This window comes from Mobula birostris, chromosome 11 (assembly GCF_030028105.1).
Source record: "Mobula birostris isolate sMobBir1 chromosome 11, sMobBir1.hap1, whole genome shotgun sequence".
Classification (NCBI taxonomy): Eukaryota; Metazoa; Chordata; class Chondrichthyes; order Myliobatiformes; family Myliobatidae; genus Mobula; species Mobula birostris.
In genome coordinates this window covers 55,646,454-55,671,625 of record NC_092380.1, presented here as the reverse complement: position 1 = coordinate 55,671,625, position 25,172 = coordinate 55,646,454, and the positions used below count along the sequence as shown (strand labels likewise).

General features: G+C 41.3%; 1 protein-coding gene across 1 annotated transcript in view; it reads right to left on the bottom strand.

Moving 5' to 3' along the window:
- The window catches only part of trpm5 (transient receptor potential cation channel, subfamily M, member 5), a 103,470-nt gene that overhangs the window by 20,302 nt on the left and 57,996 nt on the right, over positions 1-25,172 (bottom strand). Inside the window, exons 14-21 of the mRNA XM_072271364.1 lie at positions 23,604-23,716; positions 21,527-21,625; positions 16,836-17,088; positions 13,812-13,930; positions 10,451-10,583; positions 7,535-7,709; positions 5,686-5,857; positions 2,959-3,137 (exon numbers count right to left, since the gene is read on the bottom strand). Of these exons, the coding sequence (XP_072127465.1) occupies positions 2,959-3,137; positions 5,686-5,857; positions 7,535-7,709; positions 10,451-10,583; positions 13,812-13,930; positions 16,836-17,088; positions 21,527-21,625; positions 23,604-23,716 (1,243 nt within the window). The remainder of the gene's footprint in view (positions 1-2,958; positions 3,138-5,685; positions 5,858-7,534; positions 7,710-10,450; positions 10,584-13,811; positions 13,931-16,835; positions 17,089-21,526; positions 21,626-23,603; positions 23,717-25,172) is intronic.

Genomic DNA, 25,172 nt, shown 5'->3' with positions numbered 1-25,172 from the left:
AAATAACGTTAGCTATGCTAATGAATGAATGACACCTGTTAAACTCACCTCAACATGTCTTTTACAGTCTTAACCCACCATGGGCAATAGGAAAGTCATTGTTGCAAACAGTGCAGCGAGCAACACTGTCATTATTTTGACCCCTATGAGGCAGGGGTACATTTTAGTGTAGTCTGGGGTGACATACGTTTTATTTTTTTTTGGAACACTCTGCAATGGCACGCTCTTGCTCACGCTCTCTCTCTCTATCGTGGTCGCTCGCGCGCTCTCAAGCGCTCTCGCTTGCTTTCTCTCTCGCTTGCTCTCTCTCCCTTGCACTCTCTTGCTTGCTTTCACGCTCGCTCGCTCTCTCTTGCTTTCTCTCTCTCGCGTGCACTCTCTCTCGTGGTCGCTCTCACACTTTCTTTTGCTTTTCTCTCGCTCGCTCTCAAAAAAATTGATTTCCGTGATATTGTATATAATTTGCGGGCATCAGGAAGCCACTATTAATATGCGGGAGACTCCCGGAAGTTCCGGGAGAGGTGGGATGTCTGAAATGAATAAAAATTGACTGTTGCACTCAGTGTAATGACTGGGGCTGAATATCTAATGCTAGTTCCCTGAAATTTGGCTCATAACTACAGACAGCCAGTCTGAGACAGTCTGTGAGGTGGCTGTCAGCTCCTGTACTTAGATTTCGTAATTTTCATCTGTTGCAGCACAGCACCCTCGCAAACCTCCTGACAGACTGAATATTTGAATGGACGGTTTCCTTTGTTAAACTGAATGTTGAATCTGTCACGTTTTTCAGGTGTTTTGTATTGGTAAACTGTTACTGAGACACTAGTATAAGTTTCAGAGGTACGCAAGATAATGACACCACTGTTTTTTGTTTCGCAGTTATTTACATTTGGGGAATGTTGGAATTTAAAGGGGGAGAAGTGTTGTAATGTGAACATTATAGAGATAAGTTTATACAAATTGGGATAATGGTAATATAGTAATACTCCCGCAACGCGGCTACGGAAAGCTGTTTGTAAAGAGAGGTTGCTTCTGGGTTGCGGGGTTTTACTTCCGCTCTTTTCTACCAGGGTGCTTGGCAGCGGAGCTATACACACGTGCACACTAGGCAGAAAGAACAAATCTAAAACCTCGCAACCTGGAAACAATCGCTCTTTACAAACAGCTTTCAATAGCTGGAGTATTCCTATATTAACATTATCCTAATTAGTATTACATACTTATTTTTATAATGCTCACATTACAACAGTATTTGTGTATTTATTTATTTTTCATTTTTTTCGGAATCTACTGGGAAAGTCTCAAAGATCAACCGGTCGATCACAATCGGCCAGTTGGCGACCACTACGTCTAGCCTGTTCTATTGTTTCTGTTTGGTCATGACCCTCTAGGCCTTTCCTACTGCCTCTTGGCCATGTCCCTCTAGGCCTTTTCTATTGTCTATTGGCCATCTTTGTCTAGGCCTTTTCTATTGCCTCTGTTTGGCTATGTCCCTCTAGACCTTTTCTATTGCCTCTTTTTGGCCAAGTTACTCTAGGCCTTTTGTATTCCCTTTTGGGCATGTCCCTCCAGGACTTTTCTATTGTCTCTGCTTGGCCATCTCCCTCTAGGCCTTTTGTATTCTATTCTGGCCATGTCGTCTAGGCCTTTTCTATTGCCTCTACTTGGCCATCTCCCTCTCGGCCTTTTGTATTCTATTCTGGCCATGTCGTCTAGGCCTTTTCTATTGCCTCTGCTTGGCCATCTCCCTCTCGGCCTTTTGTATTCTATTCTGGCCATGTCGTCTAGGCCTTTTCTATTGCCTCTGCTTGGCCATCTCCCTCTCGGCCTTTTGTATTCTATTCTGGCCATGTCGTCTAGGCCCTTTCTATTGCCTCTGCTTGGCCATCTCCCTCTCGGCCTTTTGTATTCTATTCTGGCCATGTCGTCTAGGCCCTTTCTATTGCCTCTGCTTGGCCATCTCCCTCTCGGCCTTTTGTATTCTATTCTGGCCATGTCGTCTAGGCCTTTTCTATTGCCTCTGCTTGGCCATCTCCCTCTAGGCCTTTTGTATTCTATTCTGGCCATGTCGTCTAGGCCCTTTCTATTGCCTCTGCTTGGCCATCTCCCTCTCGGCCTTTTGTATTCTATTCTGGCCATGTCGTCTAGGCCTTTTCTATTGCCTCTGCTTGGCCATCTCCCTCTCGGCCTTTTGTATTCTATTCTGGCCATGTCGTCTAGGCCTTTTCTATTGCCTCTGCTTGGCCATCTCCCTCTCGGCCTTTTGTACTCCCTTTAGGCTATGTCCGGCTAGGTGGGTTCTATTACCTCTGTTTGGCCATGTCCCCCTCGACCTTTTGTATTCTCTTTTGGCCATGTCCCTCTAGGCCTTTTGTATTCCCTTTTGGCATTGTCCCTCTAGGCCTTTCCTATCCACATACCCGCACAAATGTCGTTTAAATATTGTAATAGTACCTACTTCTACAAGTACCTCTGGCCGCTTATTCCATCTACTCATCATCCTCATCAGCGTATCAATTTTGCTGATGATTTTATATACCTCTCTAGGTTCATGCTTCAACTTACTCTGCTCCAGATAACAAGCCCGGCCTATCAAGTGCTCCACTCCCGGTAACACCATCGCAATTCAAAAGGAGTGTGTGCTGAGGGACACACGGAAGCTCGGGGGACTGCAGTCTGGCTAACACGGTGGTACGGCTGGTACAGCAGTTGCTTCACTGTTCCAGCAATCCAAGTTCAATGCCAACCACCGCTGCTACCGGCAGAGAGTTTCCACATTCCTCCGACATCCCAAAAACTCGCGAGTTGCTCCGTCGTGTGGATGCCATAATTGCACCTAGCGTTCAGCCTGAGAGCTAACATTCAAATGAATTTGAGCCTTGCACATGAGAAAAAATAATAGGCTTGCCTGGAGACGCTAATGCTAGTTTAGGTGCACATACCAGAAGGGCAACTTACCAAAATGCTCTTGCTTGTGTTGTGGTTCCTTAATAATTGAACTAATCAGAAGGTTCAGGTGACTGATAATGATGAAGGGTGGGGCAAGAGCAGGCCGGCTGTGATACTCAACTATCAGATTGTAGCGCTGGAACTTCCAAAATATGTCTGTGTTTACCTGTACAATCTGAAAGGTATAACTGGAAAAGAAAGCACATCACTGAAATGTAATAGTACAGATTAGCCCTTCTACATTATTGACACTTGCACATTGTGATTGCTGTAAATTACTTCGATGAAACCATCAGTGTGCAGAGTTGGACGTAACAGTTGGTGTCAGTAATGAATTTGCTGAATTTATGAGGTCCAGCAGTTCTCAGTAACTGTACAGACTGGAAGGCTTCAGTTGGAGTTCTGCTGTGTGCAGGACACAATCTATTCGCATGGGGCAACCAAGCAAATGCATCTTTCCAGATGCACACTTACCATACGTTTGCAGAAACGTGGCTGTTCATTTGCTTGAGTGGGAGTAGATGGAGTAGCATCCTGGCCTACAGGTTCCCAATTATTGATGAAGAAAGCTCTGTAGGGATCAGTTCTTCACCATCAAACTGGAGATTTCACAGGTTTTATCCAAGAGGATCAACAGAGTCACTGAGGAACTGCTAGGCCTAAATGTCCATCTTCTGTCTCTACTGAATCTTCCATTTAGTTACTTATGTGCAAACACTATCAAACATCCAAGATAATTTTAATTGTTTTTTTAAGATTCCAAAAAATCAAATGTGTGCTGTAATGAAAACAGAAACTGCTGAAAACACTCAGCAGATTAAGCAATTCTGATGAAGGGCCACCAACCGTTAATTTTAACTGTTTCCACTCTCCATAGATGCTGCCTGACTCACACTTCATTTCCAGCATTTGCTGTTTATATCTTAGAAGCTTTGAATTTCAGTTAAAGTGTGCCTCATCTGAGTACTTGACATTGGTTTGCAAATCGACTGGTAATGTTAATTCTAAGTCTTAGATTGTCAGTTTGCTGAAACCGACTTTCCAGTAACAAAACCATTCAGGATGTTTAAGCCTTTAAGTGTTCTTGAGTGTATCAGATTTAACAGTGGAATTGTCTTCCCTAACTTCCTCCCAGTTTACAAATGTACTAGTTAGTTTCAGTGTATCAGAACCCAAACCCTCATTCTTTCTCATGGGGCCAGGAAAGATCATCCTAGTAATTGGCATGCTAGGTGAAGGTGATAGAAAATACTGATTGACAGTTTTCTTCTATTAATTCAGTAGCCAATTTGTAATAGCTCCAACTAACCATTTGGTAAAAACCCATCTAATTCACTAATGATTTTAGTGGATATCTTATTCATTCTGGCCTATATGTGACTGCAGACCCACTCCATATAGTTGACTCTTAAAATGACCTCTGAAATGACCTAGTTAGCCACTTAGGTGTCAGCAACATCTTCCCAAAGACAGATAGGGATTGGTGGTGACTTTGCCACTAACACTCAGATCCTGAAAAATGGATAAAATTCTATGTTTCAAAACAAGAGAAAATCTGCAGATACTGGAAATCCGAGCAACACACACAAAATGCTGGAGGAACTCAGCAGGCCAGGCAGGATCTATGGAAAAAAGTACAGTCTATGTCGAACTTCTTTCACCTTAATCATTTTGTACCACTAAAAGTGTATTTGTATGAATAGAACATTCATAAAGAGAAATCTTGACTTTAGATATTTTTGGACCAATTACCCTGATATGCATCAACTGCATAATTCTCTTTACATAGGGAGGAAATCTTTTTTCTTTGCAGCTTGAAAATCTGACTGAATAGAGATTTCCAAAAATCATTTTTCAAAGCTACAAGTTTCTGTATTTTGTTAGTAGATTGTTATTTGCTGAAGCATGGAACCTGGAATCCGATTCCAGATGAATAAAGTATTGATATCAAACAGAACTGTTTCACATCAATTACAATGCACTGTGTTTTGTGTTGTTCAACAGGAACTCAGATGTCCTCACTGGCTTTTCAGCATCGGTAATAGTAGTTTAAAAAATATGAAGAGTAACCACTAACATTTCAAGGACACAAAATGTCTAGGCTACACATACAAAATGCTGGAGGAACTCAGCAGGTCAGGCAGCATCTGTGGAAATGAATAAACAGTTGACGTTTTAGGCTGAGACCCTTCATCATCTCAGTCCAAGACATTGACTGTTTGTTTCACTTCATAAATGTTGCCTGATCTGCTGAGTTTCTCTGGCATTTTGTATGTATAGATAAAGATTTCTAGTATCTGCAGAATTTCTTGTGTCAAATGTTTAGGCTAATGGTTTTGTCCTGAAGCTTTATATGCCAGGAACTGTGCACCTATCATATTGCATTACTCGAAGGAGTTAGATCACCAGCAGCATTGAGCTTGAAGGCAAAGTGCACACTGCTGAATAAGATACTAAATTGAGAATGTAAGATTTGGTTGAATAAAAATAGGTGGTTTTAAATGAACAACGTAAATCTGTTGGGTAACCTTTCATTATTTTTGGGAAAGGTTAAAATGTCATTGGAACCTGCTAGTGTTTACTTCATGACTTCAAAAGCCAGTGTGCATTTACAGTAGTGCATTATCATGTCACTGTGATAGGTGTTAATCCACAGGAACATGCACCAAATCATCCAAAGCTACAGAACCAGGACAGGAGGAGATCTCAAAATCCCTGAAGCAAATGTTATGCTACCTGAACATTGCGATCAGAAGATTCAACAGCAACACATTCGTGACCAGCAGGAAGATGACCAGAAGCATGATGACTAGCCAATTTGCATAGCGATTAATGCAGTGGGGCAAGTTAGCTCCCATTGTTATGTTGCCTTCGTTGCCAAAGCATGTTCGATTAACCATCCGAATTTCTAAAATTACAAAGAAAACATTCTTAGTGCTGAGGCCCAGAACAGGAAATGAAGTTGATTAAAAGAGAGGCACCCTAAGTTTGATGCTGGCATAGATAATTGAAAACATTTTCAAAGTTCAACGTAAATTTATTATTAAAGTACGTATGTGTCACCATATAAAACACCGAGATTAATTTTATTGTGAGGTTATTCAATAAAAAACGGGTGTACTTTAACCACATAGGTTAGAAAATGAAATCTGTTGGCTTGAAAATTTGTTGATTCATGAAACCATTTGTGTGTGCTGAAGGAACTTAATCTGCTTTCTACCCTTGTTCCAAGTTGTCTATTTCTGTAATGTGTTGACCAACTGAGCCAGCTGAAAGTCAAGCATTAGTATAAAATTAGAAAGAGCAGGACCCACGAGCAGCACAGGCTTCCTATTCAGCAGACAACCTCCATAAAACATTGACGATTCCTTCCCTCTCACTCTCAACACATACACACGCCGATCGACCTGCTGAGTATCTCCAGCAGATTGTTGGTTGCTCCAGATTTATGCACCTGTAAACTTTTGTGTTTCCTTAGAACTAATTCTGTTGCTGATAAAAGACACTAACCCAATCTGAGACTATGCTGAGCTGTGACCTTGGGGCCTGGTGCATGAAAGCTCCTGCAGGTTGATCATGACTTATTTCTTGAGTCTAACACTGACAGAGCTCCATTGCTGTACATCAGCTTCTGACCAGTCTAATCACCTCCTCAGCCTCCCAGATTTTCTACTCCTTCCCTCATTCCCTATCATCGCGCTCCCTCCCAGCCAAAGGGGCACCGTCCCCATCCTGGACCTCTCTGAGAAACTTCAACCGATCTGTGACCCACAACCTTTTGTCCCACCTCCGGTAGCAGGCCAGTTGGCCATTTGTTCCAACATTCATCAACGTCAAGGCTGATCTTTTATCCCCTTGTCACTTCTCTGCACTAATTTCACATCCCACAATCTCCTTAAAATCCACAAGTCTGTCTGTAATGATCCTTTAAACACTGCTGGAGAGAGAATTCCAAAGTTCAACCATCTTGGGTGAAAATCGATTTTCCTGAATTTTAAAACGATGATCCCCTGTTCTAGACATGCCAGTCAGGAAACATTATCCAATTCTGTATCCTAGAAAGTCCTGAAGAATCTTTCAATTTATACTTCCAAACTCAATAGAATAAAGGTCCAGCCTGCTTAATCTCAGAATGATTCCTCTCATCCATGAGTCAATCTAACTAATCTTTGAATCTCTCCCTATGTGACAAGTATAACCTTAACAAGACTCATCTTATGGGATACAATACCTTGTGCCATATATGCAATAGAGAATGCTACAGTGAGACCTACCTATAAAATGTGTACATGGCTGGCATAATACACTTTCAGGTCAGGATCAATTTCTAGACCAGCACTTTCAGTTGTAAGAATCATTTCTGCTATTCAGCATACACTTCATGTCTTAATCCCAATTCAGGAAAGATTCTTTATGACCAGTTTTGCCTTCAATGTCTGGGTTATTTCTGAGAAAGAGTGATCCAGCCAGTCTTATTCCCCTGCCACTCCACCATCGTATTTTGCGCCCAATTCTGTTTCTGAAAGATACTACTAAATTCACTTAGGCTTCGTTAGCTGAAGCAAGTAGAATTCAAACCATGTACCATCTATTTCGTCCAGTGGGATCTGGCCAAATATCTGAAGGTAAGGTCTGTAGAGAACGTTCCTAAAGATCCAGTCCACCCGAGTCTCATTGGGGTGTAGCAGTGCTTGAGTGGCCACCCCATAGGCAACAAGCCAAACGCTCAGGAAAAAGAGGAAGAAGAAGACATCTTTCATCTGTTGGTAGAGATGGAGAAAGAGAGTCAGACATTAATTGCCCCTACTCAAACCACAACACCATAAACACTCAGCAAGTAAACAATGCAAACTTTATGAAGTAGGAAGGCACTATGGACCTTTTCATTTACCTACAGGTTTATATAGCCCTGTGTAGTTTACAAAACATAACTAAATCACTCAGATATGGAAGACAGTGTTCATTCACAGTCATTGCTGAATTCACTAAGCTCAGCAAAGATTACAAGCATAGGACACAGACCACACTGCCCCGACTGATGAGTGGGGGAAAGTAAACAAATCGTGTTCCAGATTCAGGTCACAAGGCAGTGATTAATATGGAAGGTGCATCTCAAACTTCAAAGTAAATTTATTATCAAAGTACATGTATGTCACCATATACAACCACGAGATTCATTTTCCTGTGGGGGTACTCTGCATGTCTATAGAATAGTAACTATAACAGAATCAGTGAAAGATCTACCAGAGTGCAGAATGAAACAAACTGTACAAATGCAAATACAAACAAATAGTAACAAATACTGAGAACATAAGATAATGAGATAAGGAGTCCTTTGAAGTGAAATGATTGGTTGTGAGAACATTTCAATAATGGGACAAGTGTGTATAGTTCTCCCCTTTTATTCAAGAGCCTGATGGTTGAGGGGTAGAAATCTGTAAAGATAATTGTGCACGGCTGTGATGAGTAAAACTTGAATTGGCTGTCAGTAAGGACAATTATGCACAATGGGGCAAAGAACTGGTGAAACCACTGATAAGAATAACAGTGCTCAGAGATGTCACAAAGAGTATTTCTCTATTTCTTAAAAAAGGACAAATCCATTCTGGCCAATTACCATCCATCAGTCTATTCTCAATCATCTGAAGTGATGGAGGTGCTGTCATTGTTGCTGTCAATGCTGAGTTTTATTTTTATTAAGACCGAATAGCCTGAGCTGTCACCACAGCCCCAGTCTAACATAGACAAGAGACGAGTTTTGTAGGTGAGGTGTTAGTCACAGGTCTTAATGATAAGGCAGCAATGCTGTGTGAGACATTCATAAATCCCTTATAAAACTAATGCCAATGGCACTCACAGAAGCCATCCAGCAGAATGTTTACACTGCACAAAGGAAAATGTTTGTAGTTGTTGGCCTGTAATCATTTCAGCAGCAGGTTGCAACAATAAGGGTTTCTCAGGCAACCATCCTAGGCCCAACCAGCTTCAGCTATACTACTGATGACCTTCCCTCTATCATTAAAGTCAGGGGCAAGACTGGTCATTGAATAAAGCATTATGTTAAGTTCCATTTGGAAATCTTACAAAAACAAAGTAATCTATACGCTCATGCACGATACTATTAGGGCATGGACTAATGAGTAACAAGAACTAAGAGCAGGGCAGGGGCTGAATTCATCGACTTATCTTCCGATTCCATGAAGTCATCCACTATCAGTACTCTCAGTAAACTCACAAATATTCTCCACTTGTCCGAAATAATTACATGTGCTATACGTGCCTTGTGCTGTGTGTGACTGTTGGTATTGTGTTTTGCACCTTGGCCCCAGAAGAACACTGTTTCATTTGGCTCTATTCATGGGTTTGGACGATAAAGCTTCAATTTGAAGATGGTACTCAATACATCACTGTGATAATTCAAGACAAAGCATCCCAACCGCGGGCATTCCTTCCATCACTTTAAACGTTCACTCCCTCCACTGTCAGTATTCCACGGACATAGTGTGCACTATCTGCAGTTCACCAAGGTTTCTGTGCAAACACCTTGCAAATCAGAGCCTCTATCAAGTGGAGGGGGCAACACAGCTGATGCATGGGACCACCACACCACCCCAATCATATAATCCTTGATTCCCCCATGACCGACTGTAGTGATTCAAGAAGACAGCTCATCACCATCTTATCAATGGCAGTTAGGAATGAGCAATAAGGATGGCCTTGCACATTAAGTACTCATCTTGTGAATGAGTGTTTAAAAATTACATTGTTATAAAGTTACAGGTAAGTATCATCACCTCCAGGAGAGGATTGGTCCAATACATCAGCTAATGATTGCCTCCACTTGTATTTACATCCATCTATTACAGCTGTGAGAGGGAAAATCCACTTGCTTTCTCTAATATCACCTCCTCAGACAGGGCAAATACGGACCCTGACTGGACTGCAGCTTCTAGGTACACTGATCAGCAGTACAACAAAGAGTCCAAGATAGTTGATGCATATCCACCACTGATGCAATAGTTAGCAACTCTTGGCAGGTTAACCATGGTGAGTCTTGCTATCCTTGGTTACCACATAAAGGAAACTTAAACCATGAAAATTTGGCAAAACTTTACATTCTCACCATTTGTTTTACACCTTCTGTCCCCTTGAAGAACTGAGTTCAATGCTTGGGCATGTTTCTTCACAAATGTGGCTGAGAGAGGAGTGCTGGGGTTCCATTGAACTTGAAGGTGATTGGGTGAGGCTAGCAACCAAGCCCAATCCTTCCTTTCATCAAAAATTTACACACGTATTATCTCGCAACATCGCCTGATCATTGAATGAGGAGCAAGCCTAGAAGTTTTGCAGAAGTTATTCAATGCACTATTGTTGGAATTTAGTCTAATTTCTTGCACATTACCAGATAGCCATGACTTATTTCAATAAAGAGAAGGTAATGACATAATGCTGACATATGAACTCAGATTGTAAATGACGTCATTGCTACAAAGACACCTACCATTCGTTCCACAATGATAATCTTTGGCCCCAGCTGCTTATTAATGGCAAAGATGTGAATCAATCTCAGAGCAAACACCATAAAGTCCAGGCAAAGGGTTGTGCGGCCAGCATCATATGTGACAGAGAGCATTCTGTATTGGAACAGAACACATTCCTGATTAGAAGAGCACAGATACAAAAGATTCAGAGATCTGCAGGACCAGGCACATGATGAGGCTACATGGCCTATCACATAAGTACACTTCAAGCTTGCTTGACCTCGGAGCTTTTCCGTACAATTTTGCTGAAGTTCTGTATTGTTTATTGAAAATTGAGACTATAGAACAGTACGCAACCCAGTAATTTGTGATTTCATGTCATCATAAGAAGAATTTAAACAAACATTCAAACTCAAATTAACTTCCATCCACTAGGAACCTGTGAATTAGAAAAAATCATAGTTGTAAAATTAGTCAGCTCCATCATGGGTATTAACCTCCATAGTATCCAAGACATTTTCAAGGAGCGGTACCTAAGAAAGGTGGCGTTCATTATTAAGATCTCTCATCACCCAGGACGTGCCCTCTTCTCATTGTTACCATAAGGAAGGAGGTACAGAAGTCTGAAGGCATATACTCAGCAGTTCAGGAACACCTTCTTCCCCACTGCTATTTGATTTCTTAATGGGCATTACCTTACTTTTTAAAAATTATTTCTGTTTTTGCACTATTTTTAATTTAACAATTTAATAAACACTATTATATACTTACTGTAATTTGTTTATTTTTCTATGTTTGTCATGTATTGTCTCTGTTAACAAATTTCACAACATATGCGGGTGATATTAAACCTGATTCTGATTTATGACATCATGGAAGCTTGCAGAGAATCATTGACATTACAGCACAAGCAGGCTAGTCAGATCAACATGTCCATCCTAGCCATTAAATAACACCCATCTTTCATTCTACAGTCTTGTGGGTTAAAGCTCTTTTTGTGCTCAACCAAGTAATTTTTAAGTGTAATTGGTGTTCCTGACTCTACCACATTTCAAGCAGTGAGTTCCAGACATGACTCCTCAATTAAAATTCTCTTGCCTCCTCAACCTCCTCAATTTTCCCCTCTGGCACTATTACCTCCTTCCTGAAGCGTGGTGTCCAGACTATATATATCGTTAACTGTGACCTAACTGGTACTTTATATAGTATTACTTCCTTGTTCTTGTGTTTTATCCATTGGTTTGTTGTTCAGTCGTTAAGTTGAGTCTGATTCTTCGTGACCTCATGGATTCCTGCTCACCAAGCCTTCTTGTTGTAACCTGCCTCTCTAAGATCCCCCAAGGTCATACGCATTGTCTGAGTAATATTATCTATCCATCGTAGCATCTGTCATTCTCTCCTTCTTTTACCTTCTGTTTTATGTAACATGAGAGTCTTCTCCAAGGAACCCTGTCTTCTCTTGACATGCCAAAATATTTGAGCTTTTGTCTCATAATCAAGCCTCATTGGTAAACATGAAAAAAAATGTTATGGAAGAGCAAAGTTTGAGATCCTCCAAGAGGACCTTGTCGTAAGGTTTGGAGGCTTGTGTGCCTCAATGACCCAGAGAGCTATGTTGGCTGGAGTCAAGGCCTTGTGCTTTAGTTCTTGGTAGGGTCACCCATGCCAATCAGGTCAAAGGGTAGAAACCTGACTGAGAGTGGTCCACCAGTCCTCCAGGTTTAGAAGTTCAGCTCCGGGCTAACAATCCTGACTGGTCAAAAAAATTGGTATGGAAACAGCAATGAAGAATCCTTCTATATTTGTGTGCAAGGGTATGGACAGACAGAAATGGAGGACCTTCATTACTACCCTAAAAAACGGAAGTGTAACAGGCAGTAATAATACCAAATAAAATCTTGGTAAGAATAGGAGAAAATCTCCACAACAAAGAGACTTGGAGAAGTAGAGTGTGAAATATAGGAAGTTCATATCATGACAAACACAAGTAGAAAAGCCTGCATGTACAACCTGTCAGCCAATAATATCAGGGACTTATGGAAAGAGGGCTACTCATGTCAGCAGAGAAAAACTATAACAAGAATAAAAGTTTCCTTGCACTAGTTCACAATGACAGCTGAATTAACTGCTCTTTTTATAACTCATCCAATTTAGTTTTCTATTACTGTGGATTAAACCTCTCATTCTCATAGTTTTCACAGTATCCCCTCACACTTCCATCAGATATAGGAGTCCATTTGTACCAACTCTCAATAACCCGATCCAACCCTCAGTCCCATACCCATTTGCCTTTAACCTGTTCTTGCGTGTACATCATTCCCCACCGCCCATATGAAGCGTACTTTACAGTGTACAATTAACCGACTAAGTATATGCCTTCAAGGCATGGGAGAAAAGTTCAGCATCTTGGTAAACTCCACACAGTGGCAACTCTGCACAGAAATCAAAAACCACGATTGAACTGAGGATATAAGGAAAAACAGGGTCTAATAAACAGTCAGAATGACTTCAACATTTGCAGAGGAACACAGCAGATAACTGTGTAATAACCAGTTGCCAGTGTAACAGCAAGAAGCTGGGGCCAGTCGGAATGAAATATTTCCTAAATTTGAGAAAAGGAATGTGGTGTCTCAACCTGAACCATTAACAATTCCTCCTCCTGCTCAACCCACAACGTTCCTTCAGTGGTACTTTTTTGCTCCAGATTCCAGTATCTACAGTCCCTGTGTCTGCAAGTACCTTACTACCTTCAATGTGCAACAATAATGTGTCTTGCTACTCTGGCTTTAGTCACAGAGCTGACCATTATCCAAAGTATGCTTTGGGACTCAACAGACATAAAGAGGTCCATGAAGCTGCTACAAGCACCTGAACAGGAAAAGTTTGGAAAGAAGAACACAACATGTGTTTTTCCTGCTGCATTCTGAATGGGAATAGGCATAAGGGATGCATAAGTAACTAAACTGGAGAATATGGGAAGCCAAAGTGGAGGGAAGATAAGAACATCCTGAAGTTAGTCTGGACACCAGAGTCGAACACTGGGATTGAGAGCAAGAAACATGCTTATACACGGTCTGGCTGATTCTACCGATCTTGAACATGCATCAAACAGTTCCTATGGTAGGTTAATGCAGTTAAATGCAATTTAATTATCTGTAAGAAATCTTGAACCTCTTGCTGTAAGGGGGAGTCCTGAGGGAACCTAAACAGAGAGATTTTCAGTACAACAGAGGTCATCTGGTCCTTAACAATTGGTCCATTTTCCCATTTCTATTAAAACTGCTGTAGATCCTGATTTCCCTCTGGATTTCAGCAAGTAGTTTGAGATCATTATTGAAAGGGTAAAGGCTACGAGGACACTTCAGAAACACCAGTACTGACCTGCACGTTACAGCCACTATGAACAATATCAGGGCCAGCATGTCACACTTATTCCAGGAATCCTCCACGTAGAGTTTAAATTTCTTCACTATGTTAGTGTTTCCTTCGGTGAAAAAACTCTGGGGAGGGGACAGAGAACAGTTAATTATAAGAAGTGGGATGCTATTATCATACTGATTATATTTAAATTTTGTGCATTATTAACAAAGTCCATCTACAGGGCAGGTAGTGAGTAAAAGGTTTTACCTAGAGTAGTTTATAGTACATCAATAAACTGCTTTGAAAACAATAGCAATGGACAATAGACAATAGACAATAGGTGCAGGAGCAGGCCATTCAGCCCTTCGAGCCAGCACCACCATTCACTGAGATCATAGCTGATCATCCACAATCAGTACTCTTTTCCTGCCTTCTCCCCATATCCCTTCACTCCACTATCTTTAAGAACTCTATCTAACTCTTTTTTGAAAGAATCCAGAGAATTGGCCTCCACTGCCTTCTGAGGCAGAGCATTCCACAGAACCACAACCCTCTGTGTGAAAAAGTTTTTCCTCAACTCCGTTCTAAATTGTCTACCCCTTATTCTTAAACTGCGGCCTCTGGTTCTGGACTCCCCCAACATCGGGAACATGTTTCCTGCCTCTAGCGTGTCTAATCCCTTAATAATATTATATGTTTCAATCAGATCCCCTCTTATCCTTCTAAATTCCAGTGTATACAACCCCAGTCGCTCCAATCTTTCAACATATGACAGTCCTGCCATGCCAGGAATTAACCTCGTGAACCTACGCTGCACTCCCTCAATAGCTAGAATGTCAATAACAAATCATGGGAAAATTAAAGGGTATGCATTGATTAAAGCTTGCACAAAGAACAGGTATAGTTGAGTGGTGCTGGAATGTTCCTATTTTCCCACTCTTGCCAAATAGCTCTATGTGCTTTTAAATTTCATCCACCATTAAAAGCAAGCAGCTGGCTCCGTCGCATGGCCAGTCTAGGTATGGCAGCTGTTTTTTCTTGGACTGGATGTGGTGTCTGACTGAATTCATCAGCACTGCATCATTTCTCCACATAAATAAAACAAACAACAATAACACAGTGTGTAAATCAGCATGGATTTCATTTCCATTCATTCTTACGACACTGAATGAGGCTATTCAGCCCATCAAGTCTATGACAGCTTACCGAACAATGCCATTTCTCCCCTCATTACTGTTGGAAACTATTCTTGCAATTCTGTTTACTCTACCCTGATGACCCCACTCACCTGAACACAAACAAAGTGCACAATGGCTAGTAACCAACCAATCTGTATGTCCTGGTGATTTTGGAAATTGGAGAACCATGCTGCAAACTCCACACTGACAGTGCTGGAGGTCAGGATTGAACCTGACTCACTGGAGATATCAGGCAGCGGTTCTACTAACTGTGATCATTTACAGTGGAATTTATTCACTTTATATTAGTTACTTGGGAGTTTTAATGTTGTGCATTATCACATATTAAAATTATATTGATTTCTATGATTCTTAGCTACTGCCTGATCTTTGATCACATCTTGTTGACACCAGGAATATGAATAGTTTCAATATATCCCCCAATTATGACAGGTTCCATTCCAGAGAACTGTTTGTAACCCACACAAAATGCCAGAGGAACTCAGCAAGTCAGGGAGCATCCATGGAGGGGAATGAACAGTCAAGATTTTGGGCTGAGACCCTTCGTCAGGACTCTGCCCAAAACGTTGACTGTTTCCTCCCATCCATAGATGCTGCCTGACCTATTCAGTACCTCCAGCAGTTTGCCTGTTGCTCAAGGTTTCCAACGTTGGCAGAATCTCATGTTTATGTCCGTAACCTGAACAGTTCGTAAGTTGAAATTGAACGGTGTGTGAGGGGAGATCAAAGAAACATTCATGATGGGAGTTTGGGCAAGCACTGGAAGAGCCAGGGTGACTGACTCAGTGAGTGAGTCTGCTCCGTGCTTGGCTCAACTCAGCTCGTGACTCAGGGCGACAGTGAACAGAAATGCTTTGTTCCTGCCTGGCAGATGATGCCTCCAGCAGCCAGCAAATTCATGCCTCACTAACATTTAGTCATATGTACAGGATGTACATTAGTCAGGTGTTTGCAACCCAGTGAGAACCTTTATGACCCACTGATGATGTGCTAGGATGCTGGATGAGACGGCGTCTAAGCAGATTTGGTGACATTAAAGTAATGAGGGAGTTGGTACAGTCTACTCTGAAAGTTAAAGCTTCAGTTTATTAGGGATCAGTTTTCTTTGCTCTGAACACTTAGAGACTAATTGCCAACATGCATCTGGTGAAAATTACCAGTTTTATTCCAAACAGAGGTAATTTAGGGGCGCTTCCACTTTAGGGCCTGTGTCTGCTAAAGGACATTAAACTTATGAACACTACTTCAGTACTTTTTTATTTTGTATTTTTACACTAATTATTTAACTATTTTATATATGTATATATACACACACACACACACACACACACATATATACCTACACACAAACACTACATTCATACTGTGATCCACAGTTTTCTTCTCTATTATGTATTGTATTGTACTGCTGCTGTAAAGTTAACAAATTTCACAACATATGCTGGTGATATTAAACCTGATTTTGATTCTGAAGAATTGCCACACTTTTACTTACAGATGTTCCTAAGATGAGAGATGTCTCTCACATCATCAGGCTGGCACATATGGGATCAGAGGTGAATTCCTACCCCACCCAGGCACCATCATGAGCCCTCAACTCCATAACTTAACAGCATCTCCTGCTCAAAGTATGTTTTATTTTCAGAGAAAGCAGGAGTTTTGTTCTTGTTACAGGGTAGTCACTTCGAAAATTTCCCCTTCCTTATCAATATCAACAGCCCTACATACGACACCAAGTGATCTTCAGCCTCGCCTGTTTTCCTTGCTCCGCTTCCACCCATACCCATCAGCAACCCCATCCCACAGATAGATGACAAAGCAATTAAAAGGTGTCTGCTTTCCTCACCTGCCTAAGCTCTTCCAGAGCCAAGGTGAAAACCCAAAAATAGAGTGTTATCTCTGCCATTGAGGGACCAACAGGCGGTGGGGGCTGGAAGTCCACCAGCAAAACATATGCGAAAAGTGATAGAAATGCAAAATACAGTAACACATTCCCCAAAAATACAGTTACAGGAGCACCCCAGAACTTCTTCCATCTTCGTATGATAAATTCCCGCTGTTGGTTTCCTTGGCAAAGTCTTTTTCCATTCTTTTCACTGCTGTCAAGTGACACAAGAACAAATTGTTACATTTTAAAAATGAGTGAAATGAACTAGGGTTACTTTCAGCACTTAATTAGGGTTCCCAAGATAGGTTTGTCTATAAGTGATTTTTTTCATACCATCTACAACAATGAATACCATAAAGCAAAACAATGATCTAAAAGACCCATTAACCTACCTGACCTAGTCTTGTCATGTCACAGATACCCTCTTTGTCCTAATCACTCCTTCTGCCACCTTCTTTGCAACTTTTCTTCTCCCTTTACCACTTCCGATGAAGAGTCCCCAACCTGAAGTGTTAATACCGTTTCCCTTACCATTGACTATCCACCTGACTTTTCCTGGTTTCTGATTCTATTTCAGATTTCCAGCATCTGTAGTTTTTTTTTTAATTTGTGCAATTTGGGAATAGCTTAAAGCTGAGAATTAAGGAAAGGGATCTTCAGTGCATTTGTGGTAAAATTATGGTGGTGGAATTGGAACAGCCGTAAGGAAATCTTAGTATTTGTATACTATAGTTCACATGGATTGCATTCCTGTGTGACAGATCTTATACTGATGTTAAGAACTGATCAAGAGAATTAAAAGTATTGGTATCATACACCTAAATATGAACAAATAAAGATGGTTGCTTTGCCAGGTCAAATTTGTAGTCGTTTCCTGAGGAAGTCTACAGCAGACGTACGTTGTAGGTATTATTGATTGCATGATTAGCTTACAAGTATAGAACGATATTGAGTTACACACATGAACATAGGAACAGAATTAGGCCTTTTGGCCTATTAGAGCCTGCTCCACCATTCCATCATAGGTGATTCATTATCCCTCTCAGCCTCATTCTCCTGCCTTCTCCCTATAACCTTTGATGCACTTACTAATCAAGAACTTATCAACCTTCTTTTAAATATGACTAGGCCTCCACTTATGTCAGCGATATTGAATTTCACAGATTCACCATCTTCTTTTATCTTCTTTTTTTTTGTTTTTTTATTTTAAAAAATTCCTTCTCTTTTTTCCGTCCTCCCTTCCCCTCCCCTCCCCTACCATCTTCTTTATCTCTATTCTAAAGGTATATTGTTCTATTCTGAGGCTATGCCCTCTGGTCCTAGATTCATCCACTATAGGAAACATCCTCTCTATGTCCACCCGATTTAGGCCTTTCAATATTTGATAGAGATCCCACACTCATTCTTTGACACTTCTGTGAGTAGAGGTCCAAAGCCATTTCCTGGAATCATAGATCTGTGAGTCCAATGCCTCTTCCTCTCTTTTCAAGAGGAACCATCTATCTCCATCAGTAACCTGCAGCCAGAGAACCTCCCCTGAATGCTCTCCAATGCCAGCACATTATTTCTTAGGTAAGGGGCTCAAAACTGCTCACAGTACTCCAAGTCCAGTCGACCAATGTGTTATAAAGCCTCAACATTATGTCCTTGCTTTTATACTCTAGTCCTCTCGAAACGAATGCTAACATCACATTTGCCTTCCTTACCACTATTAAGGGATCCTGCACAAGGATTCCCAAGTCCTTTTGCACCTCCGATTTCTGAATTTGCTCCCCATTTAGAAAATAGTCTACATTATTATTCCTTCTACCAAAATGCATGACCATACAGTTTCATATACTGTATTCCATCTGCCATTTCTTTGCCCATCTTCCAAGTCCTCATGCAGACTCTTGCTTCCCCAACACTGCCTGCCGCCCCCACCTATCTTTGTATCATCCACAGACCTGGCCACAAAGCCAACAATTCCATCAGCCACCAGATCATTGATATATAACATGTAACGAAGTGGTCCAACACTGACCCCTGCAGTAGTCTCCCCAGCCATCCAGAAAATGCCCCCTGTCTCCCCACTCTTTGCCTCCTGCCAGTCAACCAATCTTCTAACCACACTACTGTCTTTTCTGTACTACCATGGACTTCTCTCTTGTTTTGTGTGCAGAATTTTGTCAAAAGCATTCTGAAAATCTAAGTAAACAACACCCACTGACTTTACTTTGCCGAGCCAGCATGTTACTTCCTCAAAGAATTCCAATATATTTCTCATAATTAATTATATAGAAATAATTAAACAAGTGGTGGAAAAAAGTTTAAAAATACAGAGGTGGTGTTCATGAGTTCATTGTCCATTCAGCAATCTGATAACAGAGTAGAATAAGCCTTTAAAGGTGTCCTCAATGCTGGGGAGGCTAGAGCTCATGCTGGAGCTGGCTGAGATTCTGCAGTCTTTTTTTTTCATTCCTAATCAGTGGCCCCTCCGTAGCATATGGTGATTCAACGAGTTAGAAGGGTCTTTATAGTACATCTAGAAATCTGCAAGTGTCTTTGGTGACATACCAAGGCTCCTCAAACTCCTAATGAAATATAGCCACTGCCATGCCTTCTTTGTAATTACATCACCATGATGGGCCCATGATGGATCGGCAGAAATTTTGGCACCCAGGAACTTGAATGTTCTGGACAAAGGTTCTGCTCGCCTTTTCCACTGCTGACTCCTCGATGAGGACTGGAGAGTGTGTCCCTGAACTTCCCCTTCCTAAAGTCCATAATCGAGTCCTTGGTCATACTAACATTGAGTGCAAGGTTGTTGTAGTGACAACAGTCAACCAGCTGATCTGCCTTACTCCTGTACGCCTCTCCATCACCACCTGAAATTCTTCTAACAATAGCTGTGTTCTAGGCAAATTTATAAATTGCATTTGAGCTGTGCCTAGCCACACAGTCATGGATATAGAGAGAACAGTAGGCTAAGCACGCATCCTTGAGGTGCGCCAGTGCTGACGGTCAGTGAGGAGATGTTAATTCTAATCTGCACAGACTGTTGTCTCCCAATGAGGAAGCCAAGGATCCAGTTGCAGAGAGAGGTACTGAGGCCCAGATTTTGGATCTTATTGATTAGAACTGTGTTGAACGCTGAGCTGTAATCAATAAACTGCAGCCTGACGTAGTTATTGCTATTGTCCATGTAATGCAAGGCCAAGTGGAGAACCAGTAAGATTCCATCTGCTGTAGACCTATTGTTCCGAGTGGTAAACTGCTGCGGGTCCAAGTCTCTGTTTAGACAGGAGCTGATTCCAGCCATGACCAACTTTTCAAAGCACTTTATCACAGTAGATGTGAGGGCAAATGGGCGATAGTTGTTGAGGCAGCTCACCCTGCTTTTCTTGAGCTCTGGTATGATTGTCGCCCTTTTGAAGCAGGTGGGAATATCTGACTGCAACGATGAGAGATTGGAGATTTTTTGAACACTCCTGCCAATTGGTTGGCACAGTAAGCGTGTGTGATGGTTGTATAATAGTGGTCAAGTGCATTGGCTCCTCTAGTTCCCCCGGTGATATTTTGGTGGTAGTTGTTCAGAGACTTCTTCAAGCTGGCCTGAAAATTCCCGCAATGTTACGGATACCTTTGTATTTCATCTTTTCTTTCGTAACTGATTTTTAGTTGCCTTCTGTTAGTTTTTTAAAGTTTCCCAATCCTCTAGTTTCCGACTAATTTTTGCTATATTTATGCTCTCTATGACTTCCCTTGTTAGCCTTGTTTGCCTCAACTTCCCTTCAGAATACTTCTTCTTTGCAATGAACCTAGCCTGCACCTTCCAAATTACTTCCAGAAACTCTGGGCATTGCTGGAGTCATCCCTGCTAGAGTCCCCTTCCAATTAACTTCGCCAGCCTCCTCTCTCATGTGTCCGTAGTTCCTTTTACTTCACTCTGTAATACCAATACATCTGATTTTAAAGATCAGTCAGAGCTCTCCTGCTCCAATCCTAACTCTTAATAAGCATTGCGTTCCAGTTCACTGACTGATCTTCACCACCGCAATTTTAAATTTCTTCCCGTAATATCTGTCTCTTCACCAACTCTGGATTTGATAGCTCCTAGCCACTCATTCATTTTCAGCCCCAAGGTCCTAGGGAATATCTTGTCCGGACCTGGAGACTTATCCACTTTTATATTCTTTAAAAGTGCCAGTACTTCCTCTTCTTTAATCGTCATACTTTCCATAACTACCCTTCTTGTTTCCTTTACCTTACACAATTCAATATCCTTCTCCTTAGTGAATACCGAAGAAAAGAAATCGTTCAAAATCTCTCCCATCTCTTTTGGCTCCGCACAAAGCCGTCCGCTCTGATTCTCTAAGGGACCAATTTTATCCCTCACTATTGTTTTGCTATTTATATAACTGTAGAAACCCTTCGGATTTATTTTCACCTTACTTGCTAAAGCTGCCTCGTATCTTCTTTTAGCTTTTCTAATTTCTTTCTTAAGATTCTTTTTACATTCTTTATATTCTTTATTCTAGTAGGTTTAGCTTGTGCCTGGAACCAAAAAATATTAGCCATCTTGGGTCCATTATTGAAATCTGTTGTATTGTTTAGCCCTGTCCCATTATTAAAACCTTTTGCTCTACAAACATTTCAGATGGGCAAACCTGTTTGCCTCGTCTTGGAGCAATGAAGCCTTTTCCATGTCAGAACAGATCTGTTCTCCCAGATGGTCAGAGTCCTCTGTGGAGGTGTGGTCATAGGCACTGCAGGGAAACATAAAGGGTTATATGGGCTGTTGACTCAATGTTACATGTCAGATCTTGCTGACCAGACATTTGCTGTTCCAATTCTATAGTACCTATATTTGTTAAAAATATTTTATTTGATGTTACAAGCTCTGGGGCATCCAGAGGTCATGACGAGCACACTGTTAATTTCTTCTATGAGGAGATCTGGTTTTGGGCTCTTATTATAATCAATTCAATGAGGTTTTTCTGAAACTATGAACAGAATAATGTAAGTTCTTTAACAGAAATTCTCTTGCACTGCCTGGGGTTCCCCATGAACTTGCTTGCAGTAGTTACAATCAAGCTTTTTCATTTTGGCTGCCACATAGTGTAAGAAGAGAGAAATGCATTGGCCAATTTATGCACTGTGAGCATCAGAAACAGTAATGTGATATAAATCTGATAACATATTCTAAGTAATAAATATCAGCTCACTCTGTTATTCTCCTTTTCAATAGTACTACACAAACCTTTACTAGAAGTGTAGGAATGCTTATGTTTAATATCACATCGGAGACAGCACTATTTCCGGTGGAGTATCAAGAAAGCTCACCTCTGTCCCAGGATACTGACAGACTTTTACTGCTGTACCATTGAGAGCATACTCACCAACTGCATCTCAGTGTGGTATGGCAATTGTCCCGTATCGGACCGCAAAGCACTCCAGCGTGTGGTGAAAACTGCCCAGCAGATTATCGGCACCCAATTGCCCACCTTTGAGAACATCTACCATAAATACTGCCTGGGCAGGGGCAAAAGCATTATCAAGGATGCATCTCACCCTAACCACGGACCTTTTCCTCTCCTCCCATCCGGTAGGCGCTACAGGAGCCTCCACTCCCCCACCAGCAGGCACAGGAAGAGCTTCTTCCCCGAGGCTGTGACCCTGCTGAACCTCTCATCACAGCGCTAAGCAGTATTGAACCCATATTGTACTGTCTCAGTACTTTTATATTTGTTCGCTGTAGCACTTTTTATTCAGTTATTTTGTAAATAACACTATTCTTTGCATTTCTGGTTAGATGCTAACTGCATTTCATTGGCTTTGTATCTGTACTCGGCACAATGACAATTAAGTTGAATCTATCTATCTATAAGAACATAAGAAATAGGAGCAGGAGTAGGCCATCTGGTCCGTCAAGCCCGCTCCGCCATTCAATAAGATCATGGACTCATCTCCACCTACCTGCCTTTTCCCCATAACCCTGAATTCCCCTACTATGCAAAAATCTATCCAACCTTGTCTTAAATATATTTACTGAGGTAGCCTCCCCTGCCTCATCAGGGACAGAATTCCACAGATTCCACTCTCTCTGGAAAAAGCAGTTCCTTCTTATCTCCAGCCTAAATCTACTCCTCTGAATTTTGAGGCTATTCGCAACACAGCAGCTCCATCCTTGGTGCTGGATCTTCAGCCTGTATCTTCATTCTTAAATACTTGGAGTGGGACATCAGAGGCTCGAGTACTACCACAGCTGAAGGAGCAAGAGATACTAATATACAAGACTTTCATAACCAAATCTCCTCATCGAAGCCACTGTCAATATTATGGTTTAGTTTCAGTAGTGAGCTCTTGGTTTACGTATTGTGAGCACTCACCTTTGAGGCAAAAGATGGGAGTGGGGTGTGAAGATCGAGACTAGTCCTGGGCTACAGAGGGAATGTACTTTAGCTAGGGAAGATGCCCAGTTTACCTGTTTTAGTAGTTTGGGGCACCTTAAAAGATCCCATAACAGTATGAAGAGAAGCTCATTAAGATCTTCAGGACAAACTTGCCACTCTCAACCAGAATTGCCTGAAGGTATATAAATTATACTACAGTTTGAACAAAATTACTGCCATATGTTCTTTGTCTATGCAAGAGTAATTTATAATATACGACATCCTGGCTGAGTGGGAAGAACTATCAATTAAAAGAACACAGTTTTAGAATATTTGCTCACTAATTTCTTACCTGAAGGTGATGAGGTTTGTAAATATTAAAGGAGGGCAACAAAATCCTGACAGCAACTTCCAGAACGGAGTATCTGTTGACATATCACCCCACCAGATTTTTGTCAATAGAGCCTAAAGTAAGGAAATAAAAGTTGGTCAGTTCTTACAAAAAGCAGTTTTATACCCACTTTGGGAGGGAAATAGCTAGGGTTGTGGTCTCATTAAGCCTTGATGTAGGATCTACAGCCTGAGGTCGTTGAAGAGCTGAACAAGGTATAGGAAAGGTGAGCTGAGTCAGCACATTCCTGTCATTTTTATGTTGGCAGATGCAGAGAAAATTTACAAGGATGTTGCTGGGACTTGAAGTCCGGAGTTACAGGAAAAAGTTGAATAGGTTAGGACTTTATTCACTGGAGCATAGGAGAATGAGGGGAGATCTTATAAAGGTATCAAAAATTATGAGGGGCATTAATAGGGAGAGTACATGCAGACTTTATCCCCTCAGCTTACATGAGACTAGAACTACAGGTCTTAGGCATAGACCAGTGGTCGCCAACCAGTCGATCACAATTGACTGGTCGATCTTTGAGACTTTGCCAGTAGACCAGAAAAAAAAAGAAAAATAAATACACAAATACTGTGGTAACGTGAACGTTATAAAAATAAGTAATACTAATTAGGATAATGGCAATATAGCAACACTCCTGTTACGGAAAGCTGTTTGTAAAGAGAGGTTGTTTCCAGGGGTGCAGGGTTTTACTTCTGTTCTTTCTGCTCAGTGCGCATGTGTGTATAGTCCCTCCGTTTGGTGGTTGAGTCATAGCAAAGTGCTGCAACCATTTGTTGACTTTCTGCCTGAGATAAAGACTTTTCTGTCGACACAAAACGAGGAGCACGAGGAACTGTCAGATGATGCGTGGCTACTGGATTTAGGTTTCTGACAGACCTAACGGTTAAATTAAATGCTCTTAACAACGAGCTCATGGGAAAAGACCGACACCTGCCCCACATGATAAGCACAGTAAATGCGTTTAAGGCCAAGCTCAGTGTCTGGATTTCAAATTTAAAGAACGGGCGGCTGACACAACTTGGAGAAAATGTTACAGGCCATCATGGAAAAAAAATGCTTTTCGCCCTGAGCAGTACTGTGCTTACCTAGACAAACTGGCAATAGAGTTCGATCGGTGTTTTGGGGAGTTAAACGTCATGAAAGATATTGCTGCATTTATTTCAAATCCATTTCTGCCGATTGATATAGAACAGATAGCAGCCAAATTCTAGCAAGTATTTGGTGTGCCAAGTGATATTGAAGTGGAAATAATTGATTTGCAAAATGACATCAAGCTTAAAGCAAGATCAAGGGTCGGTAACTTTTGGGGACTTGTCAGCAGGGAAATCTCACCACATGTGCACTAAAAGTCAGTGCCTACTTCAGGTCAACTTATCTGTGTGAAATTGTATTTTCACAGATGAAAATTATTAAATCTAAGTACAGGAGCTGTCTTACTGACAGACACCTCACAGACTGTCTCAGACTGGCTGTCTGTAGTTATGAGCCAAATTTCAGGGAACTAGCAGAAAGTATTCA